This window comes from Balaenoptera musculus, chromosome 16 (assembly GCF_009873245.2).
Source record: "Balaenoptera musculus isolate JJ_BM4_2016_0621 chromosome 16, mBalMus1.pri.v3, whole genome shotgun sequence".
Lineage (NCBI taxonomy): Eukaryota > Metazoa > Chordata > Mammalia > Artiodactyla > Balaenopteridae > Balaenoptera > Balaenoptera musculus.
Genome location: NC_045800.1, coordinates 26289221 through 26312415, shown reverse-complemented (window position 1 = coordinate 26312415; position 23195 = coordinate 26289221). Strand labels below are relative to the sequence as shown.

At 44.1% G+C, this 23195-nt stretch overlaps 1 protein-coding gene across 3 annotated transcripts; it reads right to left on the bottom strand.

Annotated features, from left to right (window-relative positions):
• Positions 1-789: 789 nt before the first annotated feature.
• Positions 790-21335, bottom strand: LOC118882672 (steroid 17-alpha-hydroxylase/17,20 lyase). Of its 3 annotated transcripts, none has more exons than XM_036828821.1 (9): positions 21248-21335; positions 6117-6297; positions 4532-4670; positions 4097-4326; positions 3417-3503; positions 2810-3025; positions 2317-2486; positions 1715-1818; positions 790-1233 (listed from the first exon to the last, which is right to left on the bottom strand). In XM_036828821.1, the coding sequence occupies exons 2-9, from the start codon at positions 6189-6191 to the stop codon at positions 947-949; spliced, it is 1308 nt and encodes a 435-aa protein (XP_036684716.1). In that variant the 5' UTR covers positions 6192-6297; positions 21248-21335; the 3' UTR covers positions 790-946. The 3 variants fall into 3 exon arrangements, with proteins under 3 accessions (XP_036684716.1, XP_036684715.1, XP_036684717.1); XM_036828822.1 differs by having other exon boundaries at positions 858-1233; positions 6117-6279; positions 21248-21312; XM_036828820.1 differs by lacking the exon at positions 21248-21335 and having other exon boundaries at positions 6117-6413.
• Between the last annotated feature and the right edge of the window lie 1860 nt (positions 21336-23195).

Genomic DNA, 23195 nt, shown 5'->3' with positions numbered 1-23195 from the left:
AGTTGTGGGTTGAGTTTATGGACTATAGACACTTCCCCAAAGCCAAAGCTTTGAGATGCATGCAGCGATGAGTGGATCAAAGCAAACATGATCTGCTTTGCTTTCAAAATGTAAACTCAATCCCACCGCTTCTTGCCGTCTCCACTGCTGTCGCCAGGGTCTAAGCCACCAGCATCCTGCTGTCTGGGACCAGCACAGCCTCCCCCCCAGGGCCCCCACTTTCGTCCCTCTGCAGACCAGTGTCTACTCAGCAACTCGAATGATCTTTTAAAAATATTAACCAGACCTTTCCACTTCAATGTGTAAACCCTCCTGTGACTTCTTCTCATACTTGGAATGGAAACCCAAACTCCTTCCTACTACTTAGAAAGACTCCATGGGACCTGGCCCTGCCTGCAGTCTGACCTCATCGGGGACCACTCTTCCCTTCATTGGCTCTGCTCTAGACTGAATGACCTCTCCTACCTTGAGAACTGCTCACCTGCTGCTCCCTCAGCATGGGACACCTTCCCCCCACATCTTCACGCCTTCCCCAATCAGTCATTCACAGTGGCCACCCCCCACCTCTGCCATTCCCCTCACATCACCAGCACCTAGTATAATTGACTCCAAAGCACATAACGAGTCTCTGAAATGCTCATTTGTCAGCCCTCACTAGAATGTAAGCTTCATGTAAGACCAGGGAGCCTGAGGGTCCAGGGACAGTGAGTGAGTGGTACATAGTAGGTGCTCAATAAAATACTCTTTGAAAGAATGAGTGAACAAACAAATGAATGAGCTGCTCAGAGACCTTCTGAAAAAAAAAAAAAACACAACTGTTTACGCACAGCACTGCCAGGGCTGCAGGCTGGAAAAGAAGGCAGAGTGGGTGGGGAGGAGGGAGGAATGGTTGGGGAAGGTGGGGGAGCTCCTCTAATTCCGTGCTGTGGGGTCACACAGGGCGGAGTCACGAGGTGCTACCCTCAGCCTGGGCTTCCTTCCAGGCCTGGCGCACCTTGATCTTCACTTTGAAAGGATCGATCTGTAAGACTAAACCGGGGTTGCCCTCCAGAGAGGGTAGCTTCCCATCATCCGGGATCTCCAGGTCGAACCTCTGCAGCAACCAGGCCATGAAGAGGAAGAGCTCTTGGCGGGCTAGCATCTCACCTATGCAGGAGCGTGGTCCTGCTCCGAAGGGCAAGTAGCTTAACGATGGCGAGATGAGCTTGGTCCCCGTGGGGTCCAGGAAGCGCTCTGTGGACATGGGGAGGTGTCAGTCAGGGCCCAGGGCAGGAGTAAGCGGGGGGTGGGGGGCAACATGGTCCTGCCCAGGGGGCCCCAGTCTGAGAAGATAGACCGCCTTACTTGGGGGAGGGGGGCCCAGTCTGAGGAGAGATAGAGCCCTGCTCTCAGGTAGCCCTTAATCACACAGAGGAGATGGACTATTCAGGATGGATGGATGCCACCATCCAAGGAGAGAGGGGGCTGACTTCACGGGAGACATATGCCTAGAGGGCTTCTTAGAGGAGGAGATTTGCAGTTGGTGGAAGGAGAAGGTGGGAGCCCAGCTGTGAAGAATCTGGGTAAGTCTAGCGTAGGATGGGGGTGTCAACAGGTCCACGTAGTTGGAGTCAGGAGTTTGCTAGTAGCAAGCTCAGCAGAAGGGAAGTGGTGCTGGAAAGGTGGGCACAGAGGTGGCTGTGTGGCCAGGGAGCAGGACAGAACAGGGACTCACCAGGCATGAACAGGTCGGGCCGGTGCCACTCCTTCTCACTGTGATGCAGTGCCCACAAATTGACCACAACATCTGTGCCCTTGTCAATGGTAAGGTCACCAATGCTGCCCCAGGGAGGGAGAGGAAAAGAGGGTCTGGAATATTGCCCTTCCCCACCTGCTCAGCCCCAAGCCTCTGTGGTCCCCCACTTTGGGGAAAAGAGCCCTTTACTCCCTCATCTTTTCCTCAGCTTCTACCAGGTGGACTATGAATCCAGCCCTCTCCTCCTGACAAGCACTTATGTATCAACACTTGTGGGCCTGTCAGGGCCCATGGGTATGCATGTTGAGCTGGTGCCTGTGCGTATGTGTGTGTGTTGTGGCTACTGGATTGGGTAGGAGCATCCCACACCACGTGTCTCCATGTGGCAGCAGGCAGCTTCTGAGGGAGGTCAGGTAGATCTGTGGATTAGTCAGTGGGTGTCGGTGGGTGGTAGACACATTGGTCAATAGGGTCATGGGTAGGAAGATTGGTAGTCAGTGGTTGACTGTAGCCAGCCTGGGGGGGTGGGGAGATGGAGGAGGGACCAGGTGGGCTGGATGTTACTGGGAGGGAAGGCACACCTGGAGTCAACGATAGCCTTGTGGGGGATGAGCGTGGGGGACACAGGCCGGATTCGAAGCACCTCTCGGATGGTGGCCTCCAGCAGGACAAGGCGGTTCCGGTCACTGATACTTGGTGCGCGATTGAAACCTATATTCTGGTCGACATCATCCTGGATCCTCTTCTTCAACTGAGGGCCAGAACAGGGTGGATGTTACCAGGGTGTTTAAGCCCGGGAGAAGCAAGGGTTTAGAAGAATCCTACTGTCACATCCAGAAGAACTGGCCCAGACCCTTCCCAGTGGTGGCTCTGCGAGCCCAGGCTTTGTTTCCAGAAGACGGGGCAGCTCCACCCAAGGGCCGGAGCCAACCACTGCTTGGGTAAGGGGTGCGGCAGCCCAGTCCTCCTGCAAAGAAGTCCTGAGGGTATAGTCTCTTCCTCCCTCTCTGGAGCAGAGGTGAGTCTGGCTGGGGTCAAGAGTGGTTGGGAAGGCTGGGGTAGGGAGAAGCTCACTGGAGGATAATGTAGCAGGAAGGCCACAATCCACTTTATCACAGAGGTGGTGGTTTCCACGCCGGCCCCAAAGATGTCCCCTATGGTGGTGAGCATGTGTCTATCTGAAAGCAGCTTTGAATCCTGGTCTGGTCCAGCATTGTTATTGTCTGCGTTCACCTTGGCTTGGATCAGTATGTCCAGCAAGTTAGTGATGGAGTCACTGGTGAAGTTCTCCTGGTTGGGTGAGATTGGGAGACAGTGATGAGGAAGGAGCCCCATCTGTAACCCCTGCCATACTCTCACCCCAGACTGTAGATACAAAGGCTTCTCCCACTTGGAAGTGAGGGAGTGGAGTGAGGCTAGTCAGGACCCATGAGCTTGTGGAAGTAGGAGGAAGCACTGGGCCCTCTTTAAATTTGGGGGGTAGACAAGTCCCTTCTAGGATCCTCTTCAATTCCTCACTTCTCCACGCCTATTCATTAGTTAAGTCAGTTTTTACTGAGCACTTACTATATGCCAGGCTCTCTGCTAGGTGCAGGAGATCCTACAGTGCCCAAAATGGACCCAGCCCTGCTCTCATGATGCCTTCCACCTAACTCATCATCTCTTCTGCTCCATCACCTACCTTACTTTTTTCAAGGATTTCACTCAGCAATTCGTTTCGCATTCGAACACAACTCTTTATCTTTTCCAGGGTTTTGCTGGGGAAAATCTGCAAAGTAGAAATGTCAAATCCTACCTTTCTGTCTCTGGAGAGTTCCCACTCTAACCCCAAACTTCAGCCAGAATGGAAGGCAGGATAGGGACCCAGAATGGGACCATCAGTGACAACTAGGACAATTCCAAACAAGGGAGAAAGGAGTCACCTCCACGTCCCCTTCCCCATTCAATCAAACATCCAGCACTGATTGAGGGTTTACCCGGTAGTAAGATAGACTTGAGTCTCAAGGCTTGGTTAAGTTCCTTAACTTCTTGAAGCCTGTATTCTCAACTGTATGGGGATAATAAAACCCACTTCCAAGGGAAATGCATGATTAATGCTTGTGGAGTGCTGGTACTGGCACATGGCAATTGGTAAATAAACGAGAGCCATTATCATGAGTATTCAAATGCATAATTTAAAAGCTAAACCGATTTCTGTAGAGGAGCAGCAAGGTTTTAAGAGTCAGAGGAGGTAGAGGTCACTGTGGCTGAGGTGGTCAGAAAAAAAGGTGGGTCTGGAGCTGAACTGAAAGAGGAAAGAAGAACTGGGTGTGCTGTCAGGGTCTGCTGAGATCTGCCGGTGGGGCCCGGCCTCATCCTCACCTTAAACCCAGGGAATATGTCTGACAAAATCTCCTTGCCCTGAGCCTCCAGGATGCCATCATTGAACTTGTATATGGCCTTCAGGGCAGGATCCTCATTCTTGAAGGAGAAGTTGAAGCAGATAAAGCTGATTATGTTGGTCACCGCCAGAGAGAGATGCTCCGACAGATTTATGGACTCTCCATGCCGGGTGGCCAGGGAGTCGCACAGTAAACCGGCTTCCCGATTAACTGAGGGGAGAGAGGGGCATGAGGGTGGGGAATTGAGCCGCCCCCTCACCCCCTCTCTACCAGTTCCATCTTAGTCAAGGACAGAGAGCAGATGTCCAGTAGATGGCAGCGGTAGCCAAGAAAATGCTAGATGGAATCATCCAGAACCCTCTCCCCTCCCAAACCTCTTCTCCCTCCAGCAGCCCAGGGCTGGCTGGGCACTCACTGATCTTCTCTAGCTTCAGGTTGCCATCCTTGAACAGGGCAAAGGCGTTCTGTGCCAACTTCCGATGCAGCTGCCAGACGGCACCATGGTCGGCGAAGGCGATGCCCTTTTGGTTGTCTGACAGGATGTCTAGAGTCAACTTTGGAAAGCAGGAAAGGACATAGGAATCAGACACCATCCACCTGTCCTAGCCCTGGGGAAGAAGGCAGGTACCTGCCGTTCCGCCTCCGTGTGGGACCTCCCTGCTCCACTCCGCCATGACTGTAACGCCTTGGTAGGACAGAACCTATGGCCTCACACTCCCAACTCCATCAGAGAGACAGAGCGAGGAGAAAAAGAACACTGAATTAGAATGCAGCGGTCCTGGGGTTCAGGTCAGTGACAGGTGACCTCTTTTTCTCATCAGTTTCTGACCAGGGGAAGGCAGCTGTGGATGGGATGAACTCTCTAAATTGTGCCTGTCCCGGGAACAGGAGCAGAGACCGAGGACAGCCCAAACCCCTGCCTTTCCCTGGGCCCTCTGGGGGCGGAGGCTGCTAAAGGCACAGCAGCTCAGCCGCCCTTAGTTTACCCTTCCATTGCCAGGCTGTGTGCCCACCCCAGGGCCGCATCTGGAGAGTGCACATTTCTTGTCCACCCAGTCTGGACTTGGGCCAAGCTGCCTCTTCCCAGAGGCGCCCCCCAAACCGTAAAGCTCCCACACCTCCCCTCTTCTATCCCCTGACCTGCAAACCCCATCTGACTAGCCTCCTCCTTCCTCTTTGCTCTGGAGAGAAGAGCTCAGCAGAGTTGGAAGGGGGATAGTTGGCCCGCAGACCTGGCTGACTGGTCCAAGGTAAAAAGAGTCAACCCTTGGTCTGATCAAAGATGAGCAGCCGGGGGGCCTTGCCCGGGATGTTCAAGGGAGTTCTCAGCAGCCGGGTGCTGCAGTGGGGGGCTGGCAGTGTTGCTGGATGGTTAACCCCCACTCCCCTCTGCCCCCCAGGAGCAAAACAGAAAGCTCAATAGGCTGGCTCATCAGCATCCTCCCTCAAAGCGCTACCGTGGGTCAGCTCCCTGCGGCTGGAGCAGCTGGAGAAAGCTCCAGGAAAATAGCAATCCCAGCCCTCCAAGAGCCAGGGTATTTCTCCCTCACAACTTTCCATGGAGGACAGCAATCACTCCCCCACTTTTCCATGTGAAGAACAGCATTCATCAAGGCTGTTTATCCCCGCACTGGGCTAAGTGCTTTATATGCACTCTCTCAGTTAATTATGGAAGTCTAAGCTCAGAGAGATCATCATCCAGTTCACGGGAGAGATGACTGTTTTAAGGGCTCCCTGACGCCCTCAAACCACCACTCCCACCCCACCCCACCCCACCTCCTGGGAAGCCCAGAAAATGAAATCTTCCTTTAATTCTTCCTGCCTAGTTTAGAGGCTGGATGGGTCCAAGGGGTCACTTCCCACCCACAGCCCCGGCTGTCTGTTTCTGGAAGAATCACAGGTTGTTGGAGCTGGAAGTGTCATTCCAGGCATGGCCTTGCCTGGAGAACTGAACATCCCCAGGGAGTGGTGAGAGAAGAGGGATGATAGGCACTGCTTACCACTTTGGACCGCCCGGAGAATTCCTTGCCCTTCTTGAGAAGCACCTCCCTGGCCAGCTGGTAGTGGCCAATCATCACAGTAGTCTTGGAACCCAGACGAAAGGAATAGATGGGGCCGTATTTTTCCTGCAGCTTGAAGAAGTTGACGTGCTGATGGCCATGTCTGGGGAGGAACGGCAGGCTGCCCACCAGGGGCAGGGATGGGAGGCTCTTGGGGTACTTGGCACCAGAGCCCGTGGTCTTGGGCCAAAATAAATAGGCGAGGGTGAGCAGCAAGGGAACCAAGAGCACCCACATGGTGGCCGGGTGGCGGCAGGCAGGACAAACAGCTGTGGAGTGGCTTCAGCCACTTCAGGGTGCAAGGAGGCCTTTTTAAGGGCTGCCCTGATCTTCACCTTGACTTTATGTTATTGCTCGCCTTGTGGAAGTTTATCCTGGAGCACAGCCAGGCCCGATCCCTCTCCCAGAATGGGGAGAGGAGTGGAGGCCTTCTTCAAGAGCTGGCTCGACTCCAGGGCAAACCCCTAGGGGAGGGGCTAGGTAAGGGGTGGACGGCCGGTCCCTCTCCCTCGCTCCCTGTCCATCAATGTCTCCAGAGTGCGCCAGAAGCAAATGATATCTAGGTCAGGAATCAAGGCTTGGGATTTTCCATGCTGTAAAATCACAATCAATGGATAGCTGACACTGTCAGGACTGTTATAACCAGCAGGGATTGTCAGAGATATTCTATTCAATCTTATCATTTAACAGCTGAGGAAAGTGAGGCCTTGGAAGATCAGGCTTGTATAAGGTCACACAGATGGTGATGACAAGAATCCAGCCCTCCTGGCTCCTGGTTGGCTGCTTTTTCTAGGGGGAGTAAAACTCTTGGATTGAGAGCACGGGCCCTAGAGTCAGAAAGGTTTGGGCTCAAATTCTAGCTTGACCACTTTCTAGCTATACGACTTTTAAAAAAAAAAGTTTTATGGTAAAATATACATAAAATTTACCAGTTTAAGTGTACAATTTAGTAGCATTGAATATACTCATAATGTTGTACATCCATCACCACTATCTACTTCTAAAACTGTTTTCATCACCCCAAACAGAAAGTGTACCAATGAAGCAATAACTCCCCTTTTGCCCCTCCCCTCAGCCCCTGGTAACCTCTAATCTAATTTGTCTCTATGAATTATGCCTATTTCACATAAGTGGAATCATATAACATTTGGTCTTCTGTGACTGGCTTATTTCACTTAGCATAATGTGTTCGAGGTTCATGTACTTTGTAGCATATATCAGAACTTCATTCTTTTTTGTGACTGAATAATATTCTATTATATGGATATACCACATTTTGTTTGTCCATTCATCACGGACACTTCGGGTGTTTCCACCTTTGGCTACTGTGAATAATGCTGCTATGGACATGGGTGTACAACAGGGGTCCCCAACCCCCTGTTAGGAACTGGGCCTCACAGCAGGAGGAGAGTGGCGGGCGAGTGAGCAAAGCTTCCTGTGCTGCTCCCCATCGCTCCCCATTGCTCACATTACCGCCTGACCCAGCCCCCCACCACCCCGCTGTCTGGGGGAAAATTGTCTCCCATGAAACCAGTTTCTGCTGCCAAAAAGGTTGGGGACCGCTGGTGTACAAGTATCTGTTTGGGTCTCTGTTTTCAATTTTGGGGGGTATATACCTAGGAGTGGAATTGCTGGGTCATATATTAATTTTATGATTACTTAGCTGTTCAAAGTTTCAGTTTCCTCCTCTATAATGGGGATAAGAATGGAATATGCTTCTTAAGGCTGTTGTGACTCAGTGAGATAATGCATGTAAAAGTACTGCCTGGCACGGAGTAAGTACTCATTCAATATTTACTCTTAACACTGTGATACCAAAATGGCCTTCCTACTTTTTCTGAACTCTTATTAGTGGATCTTCCTGACAGACAAAATCCTCATTTTCTGCTGCAAACCTTCAGTGGCTCAGTCAGTATTTATCAATGATTTGATAATACCAGGTAAGGTCACAGTCCCAAGACAGTGTCAGTCATCACCAGCTGACTCCTGGTGTCAATCATCGTAGAGGAGGTGGGTCCTCAGGCGGGCAACCAGGACTCACTGAGTGAGACTCACAAAGGTGAGAGATGGAATTTCTGCCCCTCTCGGGGGGTGATCTGCCAATGTCTGTACTTTGAGGAGAATGGACTGGTGTGAGGGCTGCTGGAATTAGGCAGGAAGGCAGCAGGGCGGGGACCTCATGATGAAGATGAATCCTCAAGGCCTTGTAAACCAGACTGTTTGCCCACTACTTCAACAGTTCAAATGTTGTTCAGACTTTTAGGCCCATTTGCGGTCAGAGGTATGAGCTGGGGTAGTCTTCATGAAAGAAAGGGGATTTGAGCTAAGCCTTGAAGGAGAGTTGGGACTATTTATTAGGCAGCAGCATGGGGAGGCATGGCTGGAAGGGAGAGCAGCAGAGTCAAATATGTGGAGGCTGGAAGGGGCACGATGTGTGTGGGATGGTGATGGTCCTGACTAAAGATGTGAAGGGGGTGTACTGTGGGGCGTCCCTGAGAAGTAAGATCTGACAGGTACATTGAATCAGGCTTTGGAGCCCTGAATTGGAAAGCTAGGGAGGGTGGGGAGCCATTGAAAGTTCTGCGGCAGGGAAGTGACAGGGGTACAGTGGTATTTGAGGAGGGTGAATCTGGCATCAGTGCTGGGGTAGACTGGATGAGATCTTGTGTAAAGTTTGACAGCTGGGTGAGAAGTGGGGAGGCCTGTGATCCAGGCTGGGCCCTAAGTGGGGTCAACCAGCTGGTAGAGAAATACGAATGAGTACTTTCTGTTCCTAAAGTGAATGCCAAGGTGATTCTCTGACACTTCACCCCCAATCACAAACAAGAAACAGGAATTTAAAAAAATGGTTGCTTCACATCCTTATCACTATATTAGAAAAGTTATACATGATAATGGCAAAAAGTCTGGAGAACGCAGATAGCTAAAAATAAATTAAAAATTTGAAACGTATTTTTTAACCTACATGAGGCCATATTGCATTTTTTTGGCATGGATATTTTTCTATGTTATTAAAGACCTTTCTACAACATTATTTTTAATGGCTGCATATTATTTCATTGTCATAGGTTATTTCATATGTAGAGGATAGGTTAGCTGACCCTGTATTGTGTTCTTTCTGTTTTTGTCTTTGTTGTTGATATAAACAGCACTAAGGAATAGCCTTGTGGTGAAAGCTTTATGCATAACTGTTGTATTTTCTTAGGATAGAATCCTAAAAGTGGAATTGTTGGTCAAAGGCTATGTATACATATTTTAAAGACTTCTGACAAATACTGAATTATTTATGAGATGCATTATATTGGTAGATTTCTTGGTATCCCACCATTCCTAGAATAATACTAACTTATCCAGAGTGTCTTCTTTTAATACAGAATGGGATTCTCTTTGCAATTTACTTAGGATTTTCTTTCTTTTGCATCTTTAGTCATACGAAAAAATGGGTTGTAGTTTTCTTATTTATGCCAAGTTTTGGTATTATGATTTTGCTAGTTATGTAAAGTTATTGGAGAAACTTTCCATCTTTTTCTATGTCCTAAAGCAGATTAAATAGCATGTGAATTATCTATTCTTTGAAGCACTAAAGAAAGGTGACCATGAGAAGTATCAGGTCCTAGTGCTTTTTTTGGAGAGGTAATTCTCTAACGTAATTTTCCAGTTTCTTCAATAATTATTAGTCTCCTCAACTCTTCTGAGTCTTCCTGAGTCCGTTTTGGCAATTAATATTTCTTAAAAGTTTACGTTTTCTATTTTTTTCTTGACTTGTCAGAAGTTTTATTAATCTTTTCAGTGAATCTCCCCTTGGGTTTATTCATCCAGTCTTTGATTGTTGTGGTTTTATTTCATTCTCAGTATTGATAAATGATCAATGCAAAATATCTTGTATAACTTTATACTAGAATTCAGATTGAAAGCTTGTATGAATTCCACTTCCCCTGCATCCCTGTTTTCCTTGTTCCTTGTCAAAACATAAGACCCATTATCTACTAGAGCTGAACCTGTGACCTGGGAGCTCTATTCTTAGGTGTAGAACCAACAGAATGTGTACACATGTTCGCCAAAAGGCATGTGCAAGAGTGCCTACAGCAGCACTATTTGTAATAGTCCCAAACCCAGATATTTATGGATTGTAGAATGGATAAATTGTCATACATCATTCAGTGGGATATGATACAGACATGAGAATGAATGAACTGCAACTCCATGCACCAACATGGATGAACCACCCAAGCGTAATATTGAGTAAAGAAACCAGACTTATAAGAATGCATCCTTATGATTTTATTTGTATAAAATTCAAAAACAGATCAAGCTAGTCTATGGTTATAGAAGTCAGGATATCGGTTACCCTTGCGGGATGGTTAGTGACTGAAAGAGGACTCAAGGCGGGGATTCTGGGGAGCAGGTGATGTCCTGCTTCTTGATCTGGTTTTTGGTAACATAGGGAAGTTCACTTTCAGTGGGAAACCAATTATCTGCATGTATATTATACTTCAATAAAAAGTTTACTTTAAAAACAACGTTGTAAATCAACTATACCCCAATATAAAATAAAAATTAAAAAATATAAAATACACATGAAGAAAAAAATTTACTTTAAAAAGTTGGGGGGACTCCCCTGGTGGTCCAGTGGGTAGGACTCTGCACTGCCAGTGCGGAGTTCAATCCCTGGTCGAACCCTGGTGGCGGAACTAGATCCCGCATGCATGCCGCAACTAAGAGTCTGCATGCCGCAGCTAAGAAGTCCACATGCCGCCACTAAAAAACATGCTGTAACAAAGATCTCACGTGCTGCAACTAAGCCCCGGCACAGCCAAAATAAGTAAATAAATATTAAAAAAAATTAAAAAGTTGGGTGTCCATGGAGTTTGTGACCTACCTGAGATTGCATGCAACATTTGCATGTATGTATAAATATATTTTTTTCTGGAGAGAGGATCCATAGCTTGCATCAGCTTCTCACAGCAGTGACTTCACCATTGACTCAAGGTTCCCTGTATCCTCACTTATTCCCATCCCCATCTTTCTTTGTTATTCTTCTGCTCCACCCATCCAATTGCTTTTCTCCTTCTCTCCAAAACCTTTCCCCTGACCCCTCTGGTATTTTCTGTTTCTAGAACAAGCATACTTCCTTTTTTTAACAAATAGATGCTATTTTTTTTTTTTTTTTTCCTCCCCCCCACCTAGATGCTATTTTAAAAAATATTTATTTATTTATTTGGCTGCGCTGGGTCTTAGTTGCGGCATGAGGGATCTTCATTGCAGCATGCGGGATCTTTAGTTGCAGCGTGTGCACTCTTAGTTGCAGCATGTAGGATCTAGCACCCTGACCAGGGATCGAACCCGGGCCCCCTGCACGGGGAGCGCGGAGTCTTAGCCACTGGACCACCAGGGAAGTCCAAGCATACTTCCTTATTTTCCTTATCTGGCTATAGAATGTTCTCTCTACCTCCTGCCTTACCTAAACTGGACTCTTCTTCGGACAGCCTTTCCCCCATTTGTCCTTTTGTTTTCTTCCAATTTTATTGAGATATAATTGACATACAGTACTGTATAAGTTTAAGGTGTACAGCATACCGGTTTGGCTTCATACGCCATGAAATGATGACCACAATAAGTTTAGTGAACATCCATCACCTCATGTAGATACAAATTAAAGAAATAGAAAAAAAAAGTTTTCCTTGTGATGAGAACTCTTAGGATTTACTCTCTTACCAACTTTCTTTTTTTAAACAACTTTTATATATAACTTACAGCAGTGTTAATTATATGTGTCATGTTGTACATTACATCCTAATATTGGGTTGGCCAAAAAGTTCGTTTGGGTTTTTCCGTAACAGCTTACAGAAAAACCTGAATGAAATTTTTTGGCCAACCCAATATTTATTTATTTATGTATTTATTTATTATATTTATTTTTGGCTACACTGGATCTTTGTTACTGCGCACGGGCTTCCTCTAGTTGCGGCGAGTGGGGGCTGCTCTTCGTTGTGGTGCGCGGGCTTCTCATTGTGGTGGCTTCTCTTGTTGCGGAGCATGGGCTCTAGGCGCACAGGCTTCAGTAGTTGTGGCACAAGGGCTCAGTAGTTGTGGCTCGCGGGCTCTAGAGCACAGGCCTAGTAGTTGTGGCACACGGGCTTAGTTGCTCCGCAGCATGTGGGATCTTCCTGGACCAGGGATCGAACCCATGTCCCCTGCATTGACAGGCGGATTCTTTTTTTTTGGTCTGTAAGTCCTCATCAAGCACTATTTTTTTTTTAATAAATTTATTTATTTTTTACTTTTGGCTGCGTTGGGTCTTCGCTGCTGTGCGCGGGCCTTTTCTAATTGCGGTGAGCGTGGGCTACTCTGTGGTGCGGTGTGTGGGCTTCTCATTGTGGTGGCTTCTCTTGTTGCGGAGCACAGGCTCTAGGCACCCGGGCTTCAGTAGTTGTGGCACACGGGCTCAGTAGTTATGGCTCGTGGGCTCTAGAGCGCAGGCTCAGTAGTGGCGCACGGGCTTAGTTTCTCCTTGGCGTCAGGTGGATTCTTAACCACCGTGCCACCAGGAAAGTCCGCAACCCAATATTTATTTATCTTATAACTGGGAGTTATACTTTTAACTACCTTCATCTAATTCCCCCTCCTTCTACCCTTTCCTCTGGTAACCTCAAATTTGATCTCTTTTTCTATGAGTTTGTTTGTTTTGAAGTATAATTGATCTACAACTCTATGTTAGTTCCTGTTACACAATATAGTGATTGGATATTTCTAGACATTTCAAAATGATCACCACGGTAAGTCTAATTATGGTAAGTCTATCACCATACAAAGATATTACATAATTATTGCCTAAATTCCCCCCACTGTACATTTCATACCTGTGACTCATGTATTTTGCAACTGGAAGTTTATACCTCTTAATCTCCCCCATCTATTTCTTTCCTCCTCCTATCTCCCTCCCCTCTGGCAACCACCTGTTTGTTCTCTGTATCTACGACTCTGTTTCTGTTTTGTTATGTTTGTTCATTTGTTTCATTTTTTAGGCACACGTATAAGTGGTGTAGTACCATATTTGTCTTTCTCTGTCTGATTATTTCCCTTGGCATAATACCCACTTGGTCCATCCATTTTGTTGCAAATGGCAAGATTTTATTCTTTTTTTCATGGCTGAGTAGTATTCCTTGTATATATATACCACATCTTCTTTGTCTGTTCATCTATTGATGGGCACTTAGGTTGCTTCCATATCTTGGCTATTGTAAATAATGCTGCAATGAACATAGGGGTGCATATATCTTTTCTAATTAGTGCTTTTGTTTTCTCCAGATAAATTCCCAGGAGTGAAATTGCATATGATAGTTTTATATTTAATTTTTTGAGGAACCTCCATACTGTTTTCCATAGTGGCTGCACCAGTTTACATTCCCACTAACAGTTCACAAGGGTTTCCTTTTCTCCACTAACATTTGTTATTTGTTGTCTTTTTGATAACAGCCATTCTAACAGGTGTGAGTTGATACCTCTGCTGTCCTTTTGAATGAAGACACCTGATGTCCTGGTAAGGCAATGGAATTGACATTCTCTTCATTCCCCACAGCCTCCAGACCACCACTCCTCCACCTCTGAATTCTTGCTCCTTTGCAGTTTCTAACCTTTGTTATTGCAATTCCTTACTGACCTCATGTTGCTCATTTTCATTGAAGATTCATTTTAAGATTTTGGGCATGAAGCTTACAACTTTCCTCTCTTCTTGCCGTCATCGTGCATGACGTTATAGTCCTTGCGGGATGATCATCCAACATCCCAGCCTTACAATTCCTTCACCTCAAATCCAAAGATTGTCACCTTTACTTCCATTTCAATTACTCCTCTGAATTTCAAACCCCATTCTCAACCCCTTTCCTTTCATGCTCAGGAGATAATCTTTCCTTTTCCTTAAGGAATCTGAGACCATTAAGTTGTATCTCTCTTAATTTCCACTTTATCACTTCCTTTCCCTCCACCTTAAAAATAAAGAATTGGTACTCCTGATTCTAATCAATCTCTCTAACAATTTGGCAAAATAATAATAACTTTATTGAGCATTTGCTGTGTATAACATGTACTATTTTATTTAATCCTTATTAAGGTAGGTGCTATTATTATCAACATCTCCATTTTACAGATGAGGAAACAGACACAAGGACTTGCCCAAGGCTGTAGAACTAGTCAGCGATGAAGCTGGAATTAAAGCAATCTAGAGCTCTTAGCCTTTAACTGCAATGCTATTCTGCTTTTCATGATATAGATTGAAATTTTCTGTGTACATACCTTTTGAACCAATTATTCCAGTTCTAAGAATTTATCCTGCAGATGTCTCACAGTTCAGTGTACAAAAACAAATCATTTCTGCAATGTTTACAATTGCTAGCAGTACATCTCCCATCAATAGGAAGGAGATGGAATAAAATGCAGTTCAAAAAAGGAGGAAACACTTTATATGCTTATTATAGAAGTATTTCCCAAATATATTGTTAGGTTTAAAAAAAAAACAAAAATAAGAATGATGTGTATTGAATGCCCCCATTTGTGTAAAAAAAGGAGAATGTATGTATTTTTTTTTGCTCGTATAAGCATAAAGTATCTCTGGAAGGACACACAAGAAGCTCATGAGGGACTTCCCAAGTGGCGCAGTGGTTAAGAATCCGCCTGCCAATGCAGGGGACACGGGTTCGATCCCTGGTCGGGGAAGATCCCACGTGCCACGGAGCAACTAAGCCCGTGCGCCACAGGTACTGAGCCTGCGCTCTAGAACCCGAGAGCCACAACTGCTGAAGCCCGTGTGCCTAGAGCCCGTGCCCTGCAACAAGAGAAGCCACCGCAATGAGAAGCCTGCACACCGCAGTGAAGAGTAGCCCCCAGTCGCTGCAACTAGAGGAAGCCTGCGTGCAGCAACGAAGGGTAAGCTGGGATGAAGTGAGAGAGTGGCATGGACATACATACACTACCAAATGTAAAATAGATAGCTAGTGGGAAGCAGCCACATAGCACAGGGAGATCAGCTCAGTGCTTTGTGACCACCTAGAGGGGTGGGATAGGGAGGGTGGGAGGGAGACGCAAGAGGGAGGAGATATGGGGATATATGTATACGTATAGTTGATTCACTTTGTTATACAGCAGAAACTAACACAACATTGTAAAGCAAATATACTCCGATAAATACGTTAAAAAAAAAAAAAAGAACCAATGCAGCCATAAATAAATAAATAAATAAGTTCATTAAAAAGAAAAAAAAGACACTCATGAATTTGGTTGTCAATGGAAAGAACTAAGAAGCTGCCGCTAGGGTGGTGGTGGTGGGGGGAAGAGGTGCCTGCCGTTTTGGATCTTTTAAAGCATTGAATCATGTGAATGCATTACCTATTTCAAAGTTGAGTTAAACACTAAAAAAAAAAAAGAAAAAAGGAAGAGAAGACTAGAAATAGAAACTGTATTAATGACTGTGTTAATTTATTTTTAAAAAATTCGAGGCCTCCACCTACACTCTCGACACTGTTTCCTCAGACCTCCCACAGATTCTTGTTTCATTCATCATTTTCCTCCTGCATCTTCAACTCACCCTCTCTGTTGGCTTCTTCTCAGCTGACAAATACGCTCAAGACTTTTATCCCATACAAAATTTTAAAATCCTCCACTGATGCTGTGTTCCCTGTTCCCTTCTAATTTTCCTTTAATTTCTCTCCTTCCATGTTCAGACTTATTGGTAGAATAATATGATGAACACTTGTGTCTCTATCTTATTCCGCATTCATTGTACACTCATTGTAGTTTGGCCTCTGACCCCACCACACTGCGAAATCCATTGGATGTCTTTCAGACTTTTATTTATTTATTTATTTATTTATTACTCAGATATGGTTGATATTATATTAGTTTCAGGTTTATAACGTGATTCAAAATTTTTAAAGGTTATACTCCGTTTACAGTTATTATGGAATATTGGCTATATTCTCTGTGCTGTACAACATATCCTTGTAGCTTCTGTTATACGTAGTAGTTTGTACTTCTTAACCTCTTACGCCTATCTTGCCCCTCCCTGCTTCCCTCTCCACACTGGTAACCACTAGTTTGTTTTCTATACCTGTGAATCTGTTTCTTTTTTGTTATATCCACTAGTTTGTTTTATTTTTTAGATTCCACATATAAGTGATATCATACAGCATTTGTCCTTCTCCATCTGACTTATTTCACTTAGCATAATACCCTCCAAGTCCATCCATGTTGCTGCAAATGGCAAAATTTTCATTCTTTTTTTTTTCTTTTTTGTGGCTTAATAGTATTCCATTGTGTGTGTGTGTATTCATCCGTTGATGGACACATGGGTTGCTTCCGTATCTTGACTATTGTAAATAATGCTGCTGTGAACACTGGGGTGCATGTATCTTTTTGAATTAGTGTTTTCCTTTTTTTTTCAGATATATACCCAGGATTGGAATTGCTGGGTCATATGGTAGTTCTGTTTTTAGGTTTTTTTTTTTTTTTTGACTGCTTTGGGTTTTCATTGCTGCACGCAGGCTTTCTTTAGTTGCAGCGAGTGGGGGCTAGTCTTCCTTGCAGTGCGCGGGCTTCTCATTGCGGTGGCTTCTCTTGTGGAGCACGGGCTCTAGGCGCATGGGCTTCAGTAGTTGCAGCACGTGGCCTCAGTAGTTGTGGCTCATGGGCTTAGTTGCTCCGTGGCATGTGGGATCTTCCCAGACCAGGGCTCGAACCCGTGTCCCCTGCATTGACAGGCAGATTCTTAACCACTGTGCTACCAGGGAAGTCCCTATTTTTAGTTTTTTGAGAGAAACCTCCATACTCTTTTTCACAGTGACTGCACCAATTTACATTCCCACCAACAGTGCACAAGGGTTCCCTTTTATCCACATCCTTGCCAACATTTGTTATTTTTGATCTTTCTGGTGATACCCATTCTGACAGGCGTGAGGTGATATCTCATTGTGGTTTTAATTTTCAGTTCACTGATGGTTAACAGTGTTGAGCATCTTTTCATGTGCCGGTTGGCCATCTTTATGTCTTCTTTGGAAAAAATGTCTATTCAGGTCTTCTGCCCAATTTTTAATTGGGTTGTTTGTTTTTTTGATGTTGAGTTATATGAGCTGTTTATATATTTTGGATATTAATGCCTTATTGGTCATATCATTTGCAAATATTTTCTCCCATTCAGTAGGCTGTCTTTCTGTTTTGTTGATCGTTTCCTTGGCTGTGCAAAAACTTTTAAGTTTAATTAAGCCCCATTTGTTTATTTTTGCTTTTGTTTCCTTTGCCTTAGGAGACAGATCCAAAAAAATATTGGTACTGAAAGAGTGTTCAGCCTATGTTTTCTTCTAGGAATTTTATGGTTTCCAATCTTACATTTAGGTATTTAATCCACTTTGAGTTTGTTTTTTTTTTATATGGTATTAGAAAATGTTCTAATTTCATCCTTTTACATGTAGCTGCTTTCGGACATTCTCGTACAAAAACTCTCAGTTAGCATTATTGATTTTTTCATCTTCTTTAAACCCTCTAATATGAAATATCACATAGCTCTGGATTCTTGGTAATTCTTTTGTTCCTCTTCTTGTTCCCTCTGTCCCCTCATGGATGTCAAGGTTCCCTAGTCGCCTGTCCTTGGCCCTTCTCCATCTACATTCTCCCTGGATGATTTCACCGTTCTCAAGGTTTTATCTATCACCGATATTCAATCTTTTTTTATGGTCATTTTTTTACTAAGTTCAACATTTAACAAACAGATACTGCTCTTGACCCTCATAGAGTTTAGAAATGGATGGCTCCTGTGATAGAGATGTCAATCATTGCCTCCTATACTCATGTGACTTCACCCAGTTTGTGCCTTTGTGTCTTGTGACTCTGATTGGAATAGCAGCATATGGCCGAAGGGGAATCAGTTCTCAGACTGAGTTAAGCTAATGACATTCTTTCTGAGAACTTGACCCTGCACCGTCATGAACCATGCGGGCAGTGGTTTCAGACGCTGATTTAACAGCCCTAGTCACAATGTGGACTGGCTGTACATTTTGCTTTTCATCCTTCGATATCAGTGATACCTCTATCATCTGATTGTTGAAAAATCTTAGTTTATTAAAACATTTACATTTTAGTTAACTTGTAAAAAATAAAGCTACCATTTCAAAATTAAAACAAAAATCCCCCCAAACAGTAGTCTATCCGTATCCATGGGGTATTGGTTCCAAGACCCCCATGGATACCAAAATTTGTGGATGCTCAAGTTCCTTATATAAAATGGCATAGTATTTGCCACTATCAAAAATCCCTCTTAGGGACTTCCCTGGCGGTCCAGTGGTTAAGACTTCGCCTTCCAGTGCAGGGGGTGCAGGTTCAATCCCTGGTCAGGGAGCTAAGATCCCACATGCCTCGAGGCCAAAAAACCAAAGCATAAAGCAGAAGCAATACTGTAACAAATTCAATAAAGACTTTAAAAATGGTCCACATCAAAAAAAAAAAAAATCTTAAAAAAAAAATATCCCTCCTAGAGTGCACGTACCTGGGGAGGGTGTTTATGACCCCCATTCTCTAGATCAGGGAACTGAAGCTTAGAGAGATTAATTAGATCTGTTCAAAGTAGATTCCACAACTGGAAAATGAGAGTGCCAAGGTTCAAATTCAGGGCCTGTGCTATTAACTACTGTGATTATGATGTGGCAGGCAAGAGAATCAGGGACGGGCAAGGAATCGCACTCCCACTCACAAGTATGTAGAGAGTGCACAGCTCAACCTCCCAGCCTTCCCCCGACACATACTCTCCCTCCCATTCATTAGCACCCAAACAGAAAGGCAGAAAGGAATTGGAGCTGCTCCTCATAAAGGCTGCCCCCAACTAAGGTGGGTACCAGAACAAAGTCTTTGGCAGATATGTTTACTTTGGAAGAAGAATGCCAAGGGACACGATTCCTGCCCTCAGAAAACTTAGTCTAGTTTATACGCAAAGATCATTTCCTCAATTTGTCCGCAAATATGTGGTGTGCTCAGGGATTTTAATACATGTGCACATGCACATCACTGTGTGTAGTAGATGTAATAGTCATGTAAATGCACATGTATATGGAGAGCACTGTAGATTCTCTAAAAAAAAAAGTCCTAGTAGTGCCACTCTACTTATTAATAATGTAATACCTCATAGAGCTGAGCTAAATGTACTTTCATCCTAGCTATGAGAAAAAAAAATGTTTACTAAATATGAGTATAACCTAGACTTTAAGGATTACTGGTTAAACTATTAAGGAATCTTTCAAAGTAGGCTCAAGCACTTAGAAGTATCCATTTACATGCAAAACCAAGGCTCAGGTAATTGCAAATTCCTTAAGGAGCATGCTAGGTAACACGTGATTTAAGTTATATATATATGTAAATATATATATATATACACACACACACAAATGATAATATAACATTCCTTCAAAAATACTGTATTTAAGATTTTAAGCTAATTTAAACTGGACTTCCCTCTACTTCCTCAAATATTACAAGTTAGTATGGCTTTATTACACATGAAGAAATAAAGTAATGAAAATTCTAAGAGCTAAGCAAACCAATTATGAAAACGTGAGAGATCAGTGTAATGAAGAAAATTAGTTGTCAGCTCAAATTCTAAGATCATATACTGCAATTTAAAATGGAAGTGAGGAAGTAATCCAAAATAAATAATAAAAACAAATATCCATTTTAATCAATGTCTTATTTTCTTCCATTAATTATTTCCATCCCGTTTTAGCTAGAAGGATTTCACGAGGGAGACAAAATGAAGAAAAGGGAAACACTCTTTAAAAATTATAAATTTCCTAGGACCACAGTAGGAAATATAAAAATTGGATCTGTAGGGGTTCAGAACAAGCCTCCCCCAAATGGGCTACTTTTGCATGAGGCTCATTTTGAACTAAATGCAATCAAGACCCTGCGGGTTCAGGAGAAACTCACTGCCGCTCTCTTAACTACCTAGAAGAATTTAAATTGGGGATTTTTCCTAGAAAAGGTAATTACCAGAGATAAAATTTATCTTAGTGGCCCCATCTACATGGCAGAACAAACATCTAATTATCAAGCATCTGCTCTCCTTAATGTCCTGTGAATGACCCTCCTGTCCTAGGAAGACCCAGACCCCTGCCCCATTCCTTAGCTCATGATGGCGTATATACCTCATTTTACCTTTCTGTCTCTGAACCTCTTATGTATGTGGGGTCTTTGACCCTCTTATGTGTGTGGATTCCCATACAAAGTTAAATTTGATTTTCTCCTGTTTATCTGTCTCATGTCAATTTAATACTTAGGGCAGCAAGAAGAACCTAGAAGGATAGAGGAGAGTTTTCCTCCTTCCTGACAAGGGCTCAATCTTGAAGGGAGAGATCTCGTCTTAATTTCCCACAATAATGCAGATTCGCCATTTGGTTGGAGGACGGGATAAAAGAAATGAGAAGGTACATTTCTGTGATCTTTAAAGTTCCACACCCTCAAGTAACCATTCAAGGCACTGCCCATTAAGGAGGGGACTAACACACTCCCCTCATACCTCACAAATCAAAAAGGGGGAAGGGGTTCAAGATTACACTAACGATTGCTCTTCTGCATTATAAAACCCAGTATGAAGTTTCAGTAAGGAGTGTTCTAGATTAGGAATTGGGCTTGTTCTCTGCTCACCCCCCTCACTGGCCTTGTGCCCCATCTACTTGAAAGTTCAATGGATATGAAATGTAAGGGGCTGTGATGACTTATTATAAATGACACTGTTCCTACCAACACTAATTACCTTCAATGAACCAGGAACCCTAGAGTTTAACAAATGAGTGAAGAGGACACTAAAAAAACCCCAAAGTATCTTTAGTGTTTCATCTTCTTAGTGTAGTTAGTCATGACTCACTTCAAATAAGAACACACATAAAACAAATTATTTTTTCTTCCCTGGCCTAACAGGCAAGCCTCAATTAAAAAAACAAAACAAAACAAAACATTTTTTGCTGAAGTAGCCTCAGGGAAAAAAGGGAAGAAGAAAGAAGACCACAGCTAAGTTTTTAGATAAGACAAAAGTTACTCACTGAAGGAAGAGAAATTTTCTTCAGAAGCTGTTCAAGTTGACTGAAAAGATAATGGAAGTTTCCCCTGTTCATCCGGACATGTTGCCAGCGCTTCGGCGACGGTGGTTTGCTTGTCTCCGTGGACAGAAGTGACTCAGGGGAGGGAGACTTTAAAATTACTCCTGTTTACCTAATAGAACTCAATGTTCAGAATTAAAATTGGGCCTGTCTAGTATATGAAAAAACCAAGGGAACAAGAAAAGAGTTGAGCTACACCAAATGAGCAGAATCTTATTGTAAAGCCAATGTAATTTGACAACCAGGGTTACTATATGCTATTTCTTATTCTAAATCCTCTACCCAGGACCTCTGATCTGCTTAAATTTGCAGGAGTCAAAATCATCCCCTTTGAAAGGACTTATTCACAGATGAATCCTGGAGCAACTGAGGAGAAAGAGTAAGTCCGTCACAAAAGTTACTAAAACCTCCCTCCCTGGAGAACAATCTCATTGATCAAAGCACCATCATGGTTTCCATGCTGGACTCAAGAATCTTGTCTCTAATTATGGATGGAATTATTACTTTTCTTCATGCTATTTTTAGATAGAGCTTAAAGCTGCCCGAAAGATGTGGAGAATTTTATGATGGAAGAGAATTTCAGTTCACTCAGGCGACCTTGGTGAAGTCAGCAAAGAATGAGCTGAATTCACTGGATGCTGTAGGTGGGCTGCAGAAACTAGATCCTCCCTACAATTGTATGCTGGGTTGTGTGTGTGCATATGTGCATTCTTCTGGGGAAAAGGGCCATACTTTTGATAGAATTCTCAGAAGGACATGTAAACAAAACTTTTTAAAGAGCTGCAGACCTAGAGGCTCCTCTGTGGTCGAATGAAATCACTTTCAATGAATGTGTGTCATTAACTTCCATTTGCGCCTGTGAACATCCACAGGTTTCCATCCAAAAGTATTAATACCCACTGACTACAGTAAGGGTTTGGGGGCCTGTTTGTACAACACTTTCCAATTTTCAAAATCAAGTTATCTAGTACACACAGTGGGTTCCTAACAACAGGTCTCTAAAATTATCTCCAGCCATAGTTCAGGCCTTCACATTGAGGCCTCCCAGAGAAGCCCATGGACTCTGATCTTTGGCTCCTGTCTTAGTCTTTCTGGAGCCTTAGTGTCCTCTAATTTAGGGAAAATAATGATAATACTGGCACCAAACATTCATATAATTGTTCGGAGTTGAACCAGTGTTGAACCAAAGAAGCTAATGTTCCCATTGGACTGGGCCATCTTGATGCCAGTTTCAGCACACCAATTAACACTGTCAACACCTTGTCCCTGCAAAACAAACAAACAAAACTTAAATAACAAACAAACAACCCTAGCACTTTCTTCTAGGAGGTTTCTTATGCAAGTATAACAACCCAGGGCACCAGTACCTAGAAATGCCCTTCATACATCACCATCGCCTGAGGTCCTGCCTCTCAAGGATAGAGCCATGGATTTCTTCCCCCAATTCCACTCCAACTAACCTGCCTCATCCTCTCTCTGTCAGCCTTTGTTCTCCTAGAGGAAAGCACTCATCTCACTCCTTTATCCACCTCCTCTCCTGGTTTACTCACTGCAAACAAGGGCTGAGATCACTTCCCCGGGCAGAAGGAGGGAGAGAAGGAAGATACTACTACATATATTTTTGCTTTTCATCCAGGCACATACATATGGCAATGATCTTTGTAAACTTCTAAAGCATTATAAAACTACAGTAAGGTGAAAAATCACTGTCAGTTAGCTCACCAATCCTGAAAATGAATGGCCTTCCTCAACACTCTCCTTATCACTGATGCAAAAATTTTGCCCGAAATAATCAGAAGCTGTCTCAAATCTAGTTTTCATCACATAACTCACATGTTTAAGGACTTAGAGGGGGAGATCCTTATCATTTATCTCATAAATACATCCTACA

Coding starts and splice junctions, on each gene's coding strand:
- LOC118882672 (XM_036828820.1), bottom strand. CDS start 6,413: ATGTGGGTGCTCTTGGTTCCCTTGCTGCTCACCCTCGCCTATTTATTT. Junction 4,327..4,531: donor CCTGAAGCTAGAGAAGATCA/GTGAGTGCCCAG, acceptor CTCTCCCCTCAG/TTAATCGGGAAGCCGGTTTA. Junction 1,819..2,316: donor AAGGCTATCGTTGACTCCAG/GTGTGCCTTCCC, acceptor TCCCTGGGGCAG/CATTGGTGACCTTACCATTG.